Consider the following 9,554-nt stretch of genomic DNA (forward strand, 5'->3'; position numbering starts at 1 on the left):
TGTACATTATGATCCCATTTAGAGTCAAATAGACAATGAAGTAGGTTGTGCATTTGGGCGTGGCTACCTTGTGATTGGCATCTGCTGACAATAATAGAAATACAATCATGACCAGACTAATCAATTTTGATGCCCATCTTAGTTTAAGTAGCAGTTGTTATTACCAATTTCCGGTTGAACAGCAACTGAGAGACTGCCATGCTGAACGATTCCACCCCTGGACATCACCTACGAAGAAACATGACGCAGGCAGATCAATTAAATAATTACATTAGATATAGTTTTGCAATGCATCCTACAGTCTTTCAAGTTCAGTCGGATATTAGATTAGAAAAACAAAAGACTGTCCAACTAGACAACAGCGCAAACAAACCCATGACATTTTGCAACTAACTTTCCCAGTCTGTAAGTGTGCTTCAGCTACAAGCTAAAAAGCTAGCAACATGAGGATGATCTTTGCATAACTGGTAATTACAATGAGCTAATACTGACAGTACCTCATGACTTATTACACGAGTCTTACCAGGTAAAAGATTTGGAGGATCTCCTGGTCGTCCTCCAGCTCCGTCCCATCGATGATGTACTGAGCACGCACCGTTGCGTCTTTGTCACAAGCCAGCTTCCCGTTCACCTGCATGAGTTTCAGGAAACTACTGCTCTTGGAATAAAATTCTATGACGTCGTGGTATGCAGTCCTGTACTCTGGTTTGCGCACGCCTGGCACATACGGCTCATTCACTTCCGTCTCTCTGGATCGCGCCTGTAGACCAAACAATCACATCTCAGGTTTGAAAACAACCGCCTTCACTTATAGAAAGGTGCAGTATTGACGTATTTTTGAAGTCTAGCATCTCAAGGGTTCTCTCGTCAAAAAGCAACAGAATTTCCGTCTAATGCAGAAAATAAGCTTTGTGGCCAACACAAGTTTTTTTACGCAGGATAATCTCCACATATTCACACCACTGTATGATTTTTGAAGAGTAAACACAATCAGCCGAAGTAAAAAGCTATAAACAAACTACATGATGGAAGCAACCGCCATTTTTCCTACTCACAGAAGCTTTGGACATATGGCAGTGGGGTACTCACTGACACATTTTATATCGTAGAACCAAATATGACAATCTCGTAAACTTGTGTAAGCCACAGACTTTTTTTCAGGCTGCCAACCACAAACACAATGGAAAAAACTTTGAGACAATGTAGCCCGAAGGGGTAAATTACCAAGTCTTTTCCAGATTGTAGGCCTTATCCCTGCACTCTATATACCTTTAACTATTACATATGAACCTTAATGATCTCAAAATGGGATTAATAAAAAAATAATCTTGTTCACCTCTAACACGATCAATAGGGTGGAAAGTTTCTTTAACTAGATATGGATTGTATAATTGATCAATAGAGAATTGGTTATAAATAGGAAGCTCTTGAACTGAATTCATTATTCTGCAGAAACCAACCTGTAGATTCACATTGTCCTTCCAGAGGGCGGTGTCAAAAGAAAACGAAGCCTTGCCATTCGGGCCTGTAGTCAGCTTGACTTCTTGAGAGTTGCCAGCAGACACATACACGGCCTCATTGGGGACAGCTTCGTTGTCTGGACCGGTCACTTTGACCTGTAAATAAGTGAGAAAGAAAAGATCTTCATCCATTCAACAAAGTGACACTTTCAAGTACTGTAACACTAAAATTGTACACTTTGCGATGCTGGTCATTTAAGGGTTTAAGCCTAAAGGGGTTATTCCCTCTGGTCCTCTGTGTGATAGGAATATTCATATGGTAAATATTTATGCAGTATAAGCTAGCCTTTAAATTCAGTAGGTAAACCTATATGTTCATAAAATAGTGTGTGTGAGCTTAACTGTATATATAAAACTAAATAAGAGCATTTTCTGTCAGCTCAGTATTCAGACTTTTTTAAACTGTATTATATGCTCATGCGTTTCATTGTTGGTGTATAGGCTACTGCCTGAATATGCTTAATGAAAGACACATTTTTAAATATCTTCTCTTCTCTTTTCTAAGGTTACATTAAAATAAAAAACATCTTATTGATATTTTTTATCTCTTTTATTTATTTGATATTGAGGTTATCCAAAAAGTAACACATCTGGTTACATTTCCTTTATATTTAGATACTCAGATTAGGTTACTAATTATATTTATTTTTCTTTATAGGTCATTCTAACGCAATGCATCTTTTCAAAGATACCCTCTTAACTGTTTGTGGATAATTTCCCAAACTGTGGTATCGCTAACTATCCACTAGTCTAGCATGGATATGAATAAATATGTATCATGTGGTGTGTTGACGGCATCTAAATGGTAGCTCCCAGTGGTCTCTCGAGACTAAATACCTTTCCCTCGAACAAGATGCCAGGCATGTATGCTTCAGGTACGTCCTCGAAAGTGACAGTTCTGACAATAGCGCTGAAGCGGGTGCGCCCAGTGCCTGTAAGAACGACTCCTAAATGGTAGAAAACATACAGATCACAGCTCATCAGGAAATAATGGTGATTACTCAATGAACAGTCAATGCTCCTGCGTAAAAAGCCAAGCTACCTGTGCCGTACTCCTCCAATTCTGCATTCAACTCAAAGCTGACATAGCTCCTGCTCATGTCGAGTTGAAACACTGCCAAGTTCACAGTTTGTGTAGCACAGCCAGCTTTGTCAGTCTGGAAGATAATAGCACAAGTCAATTTCAAACCAAAAATAGAATTAAAGAGAGAAATAACAGCATGTATTTGATTAATCTGGGGTACTCACCCTCAGTTCATAAGTTTTGCAGATATCTTTTTCCTTCTCCCTTACAAACCAGAAGATTGGGGGAGCATTTTTGCAAAAAACTGCCTTGACTGAACCGACAACTGGTTTCCCATAGGTGTATCTGCAGGAGGGGGCACACAGATTGAGGAATGCTCTTCAGGAATGGATAAATGGACATTTAAAATGTGTATTTATTGCAGTACAATACGTTAATATTCATTAAGGTCTGAAAGCTCTTATTTCTTAAGAATCGCACTTAACAGTAAACACAAACTGCTCATTTGTTTACCAAAGAAAAATGACCATTGCTCCAAAAATACGTACACTTTTATTTTCCTTCCATCCATGATTAAGACATGAAAGTCCCTACTCAGCCTCCGATTGACTCACCTTAATATTTTCACCCCAACCGTGATATTTGTACCCGACCTATAATAAATCTCAAACGGCATTCCTAGTTTTAGCCAGCTCAACATGTACTAGCCAATCGGAGGCAGTTTAATGCAGGTCATGCCTTTGCTATAGTAGGAAACACTTTTATTGTTAAGACAACATTTAAAATCTAATTAGATTCAGATGGCTGAATTGTTTATGCTCAGTTTGTTTGTATGGCATTCTCTATTATCTAACATGTTACATTTGTGTTTTTCTATTGTTTTTAAGGTTTTCTACCTGGACAATTACTATAGATATCTACATAAGTCAACTGTTGAAAAGAGAAATACAAACAAATAGGAAAGAGTCGTCTATGCGTCCTCTCTTGGCCTCAAGCCTCTCATATTTGGGCAAACATTGAAAAAAGCCCAAAAATCCCCAAAGAACTTGACAATTATTAAGGTTTGTTGCTATGTGGTTGTAATAGCTATAAGCTGATGTTTGTTCGTTAAGAATGTGTATTTGTGAAGCAATGGGCCATTGCACAAATGAGCTTTCGGTCCAGTGGGACATGTTTTGGACTATTGGGGTGTTGGCCTTCAGATAGCAGAGAACGGTTTTCTGTGTGAAACGGACACTCAGAAACCATTGCCTAAAACAGTTTTCATACTCTTGCAAAAAAATGCAGCAGTACCAGTAGAGCTTTCCTTTTCGTTACACCAAAATTGAGGAGAATTACATATCTTTTTAATAAAATAGCCACTGTGCTAAATTTCATTGCCATTGCTAACCACTGTCAGGTCCTTGATGTGAGACACTCACTTTCCACAAATCTTTAGCGTTGCCTCTTTGTCCAGGATGGAGATCACATTGGGTAGTTCAACCTTTACCTCATATTTTGGCAAAACTGAAGGAGAGGAAAATGATTTAAAAATCGAACTGCTGAAAAGGAACATATATCAAACATATCAATCATTTTGGTAATATTAAGCAAATAACTGCAGCAGACCGTATTCCTTGATGTCGAAGCTGTGAGATATTTGCTCTCCTTGGTCCGTTGTGGCAGTGATCAGGTAGCTTCCCTGAACCGCCTCAGGAATCACGGGGTGGGAAATATCAAGGATACCGCTAACAAGGTTCCTATCCAACCACTGAGCAATGCGATTTGAATTGGGATCCTACATGAAGGCAGAGGCACATTTGAGGTTGACTTTAGACCCACAAATGAACTGTGGACTGATGGTGTCTCATGGTATCTACAATCTATCTATAATAAGGCAACAACAACCTTATGGATGTTTTCCTGTAATAGTTACATCTTTTAAATTATTCAGATGGCAGTTTGTATAAAGACATTATAATACTTGTGAAAGTTAGAGTAAGTTCATGTCAATGTTTGTTGATTGGACTGTATGTTTAGCACTACAACTAGGGGTTGCCATAATCAAATGAAAAGCCAGAAACAATTTTTAAATCCTGCCAATAGGGCCTTTTAAATGTTCTCAAAATAAAACACTGCATTTATGTACTCTATTAGTATAGCATTATATAATTAGCACGCAATGTGTATAAGGGTCTTATACAGCAAGCATTAGTGTCATTCTTACCTGGAGCTCCACCACTTTGTACTGAAAAAGAAAAGAACATTTTCAGTTGCATGTAGAATTTGTACATTATATGTAAAGCAAATTCACAGAATATAAATCATTAGCTTTTTCAATAGCAAACATTAACAATCCACAAACAGGAGGAGTACTGGGTAATTAGCAAGATTTACCTGGTTGAACAGACACCAAAGTGCACAATACAGAATATCAACATTTAAAAAAAGACACTTTCATTCACTTAAATTAAAACAGTCATAGTTTTGGATGCAGTTTCATAGCATTCAGAGCATTTGAAATGGTTTACAATATCACAGCTAAATTAACTACTTTTAGCTTCCTACCCGCATGATACGATACATTTGAATTTATTTCACCTGTATTGATTCAGATGTTTGGGTCAGATGCAGTGGCCGTTTCTCAATGTCGAGTATACCTGCTGCAGAGCCACTATTTCAAGTATACTACGTCATCGAGTGGCGCCGAATGCAGGGAATTTAACATGCATTTAAACAGTCATTCAGCTTCACTCGATCACGTAGTATACTTGAAATAGTGGCTCTGCAGCAGGTTTACTCGACATTGAGAAATGGCCAGTGTGTGCCAAATGAACTCTGACGGCATATTTATCACACTACTCCACAAGGCGATTCACGCCCACGCTGTCTTCTAAATTAACAAACAGCTCTCCTTTCACCTCCTACTCTCCTGAACCAAAATAGACCTCGCTCCTCAGACTCACTGACTGCTTGGTAGAAATTGCACCAGATTGCAAAAGTTCCCTGGTCGGAATAACTAAACATATCATGCGATATAGAATTATTTTGAAAGGCGATAACAAATAAATATACATACCAGTCGGGCTACAGGAATGAAATTGGAATCCATCGAGACAATTCGGAATTGGACTGTAAATAAAAAGCAGGAAAAAAGAAAAGAAAATAGCATTAATGTTTTCTCTGAACATAAAACAAAAACAGCAATAATACATAACATCGGTAAGGGAAACAGAGAATCAATTCAATAAAACCCTACAGTACAGCCAGTGGGAGGAGGGATATTGATGGATAACTTGCATGGTACAAATGCACTATTCTTAAAGGCCTAACTTAGATAACGTTTGCCAAGTTTCTAGTGATAGCGGACTGTGTGAAGCTATTTTAAAAAAGCATATTTCTGAAGTTTTCCTATTGCGTTACACTGTAGACGGGGAAGTGCTAGTCAGCCACAGTCTAGGGTTTATGAGAAACAATGTTTAAAAAAGGCACTGTAGCAATTAATATCTGCCTCTTAGTCAAGTTAGGGGAATTATTTAAAAAAGAAAACCAGATCAGCAGAATCTCTGAAGTAGTAAGGGACAAAAGGTCCAAAACACTGGATACTGTATATGTTTTAATGCTACTTTATAGAATTAGTGATTATTTAGTGATACTCCTGGTGCCTGGAGACCGTATGTAATACTGGCTTTTCATGAAAAATCCCCAAACACAAGACAATAACCCTGTCATTTTATTGAAGCTCCTCCAGAGCCATGGAGTGGGTAGGGTCTAATTATAGAGGATTTTATGGTAAAGATGACAAAGACCTTCTTTACCACTGACCTCTCGACACACAACCAATCAGATGAAAGCTGAATGAAGCTAGCAGGGGAGGTCACCATAGAAACGATTCTTTAGGTTTTGTTATTTTTTAAATTCAACCCGATTGCGTGAAATGCCTTTTACTACCCAAGCACTTTTTGATTACATATGTACGGTACGGTGGCCAGCGTGTGCCAGCGCTCTTTAGTGTCCTCGTTTTCATTTGAGCTTCTTGCAGCGTTTTTTTATTTGCAGCGTTTTCAGTTTGTAGGGTTTTGTTAATGCGGGTACTTTAGTCAGTCATTTGCATCATTTTTGTAAGTGCAGTGTTTTTCTCCTAATTTTAGTGTTTTCGGCTTTTGTAGCAGTAGATAATATTAGTATCATATTAGGACGCCCGTCTCGTCTTTCTATTGCAAATATACCAAGGTAATATTAATTTAGCAATAACTTGGTGATTAAAAAAATAACATTACATTAATGCACGTTTAAAAGTTAGGTGGGGTTTTACTGCGTTTAATTGGTGATTTTGTTGTGATATTTTTTGCATTAAACCTCCACCAAGAACTCAACCACCATCTTTCTGTGTGCTGAATTTAGTTATAATTCCTAAAGTTGTCAAGTAGTGGCTCAGCATTTTGTAGTCCAAAATTCTGGAAGTGCAGCCGAATCGGTAAGCATTGCAGAGGGGAGAATGTGGGCTGTATGAACAGTACGACTGCAGCAGAGCAGTCATTTTACCACATAGCAGGAAACCCTAAAACTGAAGTACCACAACATGTGATACTAACCTTTCTGTCCAGGTTTGTAGATGGGTTTATCAGTCTGGATGATGTGGATGAAAGCAGGACGCTCAATCAGGATTTTGGTGGTCTTGCTCATCGAGACACCTTCACCCGTAATAGTGACATTAATGGATGCCACAGTTCTGTGATGCACTGTGGGGACCTGTAGAAGAAGAAAACATACATCTTTCAGAGAGGGTATTTGACATGGCCCATATTATGCTTTTTGGGGTTTTGTCTTTCCTTTAGTGGGTCGCATACGTTTTTGTGCATTAAAACGTCTCCTTTGGACTCCTTTATTTACTTCTGCGACAAAGTGACATCACTTTGTAGCACGTGTGCTTCTATTTGCTAGCGCTAATCTGTAAGCGGTTGACCTATCACAACGAAGCCAGCCAGTTTACTAATCAGAGCAAACTGAAAATGAGCATAATCTGTCCGCTTTAAAGCTGAGGACATGTTACTTGATTTTCAGGTTCATATTTGTATTTTGTGCCTCTACTGTGACATGTTTACATGCTTTAATGTTAAACAGGGCCTTTATTTTTCCCCATAGTGCCTGTGCTGCAACACCTCTTTTCACCCTCCGTCTGAAACCAGAGCCCACTCTGCTCTGATTGGTTAGCTGGCCAGCTCTATTGTGATTGTTCAACCTTTTAGAGATGACGAAAATGTCCCTCCCCTTATCCTATCATGTACAATGTGTTGTGTTGGAGCGCTGGGTGGGAGAGAAACTCCCTCTGGAGGGAACTTTGTGATTTTACCCTTTGCAGACCATTTACATGCACACAAACCTATATAACACTACAAGAAAGGGAAAACCCAAAAAGCAAAACAGGGGACCATGTAAGGTAAGAACTGGGGTATTTTCAATGTAGATTGTACCTATAAATTGTATACAAGAACTGTTTGGAGAAATAAAAGAACAGACATGGTTAATCAGGAAATGTCGTCATGTGTTTTTACTTGCTAATGGAACTGCGATTATATAACAGGGACTACTTCCAAAATGTGGGTGTTGAAAGCCTCAGTCATGGAGCCAGCTGGCTAATTAGGGGCGAGAGGAACGTGCCTTGAAAGCTTATGAATGCATCTAGCCACTAACAACAACTTCCCTCCACTCCCGATCTTCCATACTCTACTTTGGCAAATGACTAAGAACAGTTATACATTTTATTTGTTTTGACTGAAATTTGAGAAGACACTTTGCAAATTGCCAAAATGCTGGTGTAAACATGCTGAGTCAGACCTGGAAGTTTAAGCAGCGATAGAAGTCCTTGTCAACAGCCTGCTCGAGTATGGTGGTTTTGCCAGGGCCCACCTCGAGGGTGATGGTCAATTTGACGGGCGTTGTTGGGCCGTCAATGTGAGCACACAGGGTCTCCTGTTGCCCTCCTCTCACCTGGGAGCTCACAGTCACTGCAAAAATACTGCAGCCAGAAAGAGGACATTACATTAGTTTTTTTTTTAAAAGGACATGGTGTGCTTCACATCAGAACAGAAAACAGGGTTTTTAGTACTCATTCTTATGTGTTTGGTTATTGCAAAAATGCTCCTATATCAACTATTGGAGTCATAGATTTGTTCTAATACCCATTGAGGCTGAGCAGAAGGAAATAATTAGCCGTTATTGATATCACCTGTTACATAAATTAAAGCCATGAGGTGGAGCTGAACACTTAAAAACCCTATGCTGTGTATTCATTGTCATACATCTGTGATTAAACGTGATATTTTAGCTGTTTAAGTGCGTTCCCATGCAAAATGATGGTAAAAATGCACCACGAGTTCCCGAAAGGTGCACTCATTCCGGTTAAAAAGTTGACTGTGGAACGCTAATCACACTCTAAGACCACCATCTTGGCTACATAACAGTAGTGGCGCTTCCAGGCCCAATTGCGACAGCTCAAGTCAACACGGCACTATTTCAATTAAAGTTATACATGTGACTGTTTTTCTATATTTGATACACTTTCCACTCTACTGGTGGTAAAAGCAGCCACTGTTCATTTTATTGGGTAAATTGAGAAGTCTGTAATGATTTGCTACCACGAAAGATGAAGTCGCTTGCTAACTAGCTAGCTGAGGGTCTATCATTACTTCCAGTTAAGGCAGGGGTCGGCAACCCGCGGCCCTCGAGCCGCATGTGGCCCTTTAAGCCCTCTGCTCTGGCTCCTTTGAGTTTAGACAAAAATAAGAAGAAAATAAAGGTATTTGTAGGACTATTTAAATGTTGTTGCATGGTTGAAAATGTTTCGTATCTTGTATTTTGAGGTGATACTGTGACACATAAATAAAAAACAAAACGGTTTTAATTAGGTCAACTAAAATATGCGTCACATCCTGCTACGGTCCGCGCCAGCGCCTTTTCCTACGGGTGAATAACCTGACCCCCGGCTCGATGAGCGAACTATGGATAAATCAAAGAAAAATAAAAGTACT

General features: G+C 39.1%; 1 protein-coding gene across 1 annotated transcript in view; it reads right to left on the reverse strand.

Annotated features, from left to right (window-relative positions):
* The window catches only part of LOC307040870 (alpha-2-macroglobulin-like), a 28,711-nt gene extending 19,776 nt beyond the window's left edge, over positions 1-8,935 (reverse strand). Inside the window, exons 1-13 of the mRNA XM_079684069.1 lie at positions 8,895-8,935; positions 8,362-8,542; positions 7,119-7,275; positions 5,603-5,655; positions 4,751-4,771; positions 4,153-4,321; positions 3,966-4,050; positions 2,769-2,889; positions 2,563-2,677; positions 2,358-2,467; positions 1,461-1,616; positions 524-760; positions 165-228 (exon numbers count right to left, since the gene is read on the reverse strand). Coding sequence (XP_079540195.1) covers positions 165-228; positions 524-760; positions 1,461-1,616; positions 2,358-2,467; positions 2,563-2,677; positions 2,769-2,889; positions 3,966-4,050; positions 4,153-4,321; positions 4,751-4,771; positions 5,603-5,655; positions 7,119-7,275; positions 8,362-8,542; positions 8,895-8,920 — 1,495 coding nt within the window. The 5' untranslated portion in view covers positions 8,921-8,935. The remainder of the gene's footprint in view (positions 1-164; positions 229-523; positions 761-1,460; positions 1,617-2,357; positions 2,468-2,562; positions 2,678-2,768; positions 2,890-3,965; positions 4,051-4,152; positions 4,322-4,750; positions 4,772-5,602; positions 5,656-7,118; positions 7,276-8,361; positions 8,543-8,894) is intronic.
* Positions 8,936-9,554: the final 619 nt, after the last annotated feature.

The sequence above is a fragment of the Notothenia rossii genome (genome assembly GCF_949606895.1).
Source record: "Notothenia rossii genome assembly, chromosome: 5".
In the NCBI taxonomy this organism is placed as follows: Eukaryota; Metazoa; Chordata; class Actinopteri; order Perciformes; family Nototheniidae; genus Notothenia; species Notothenia rossii.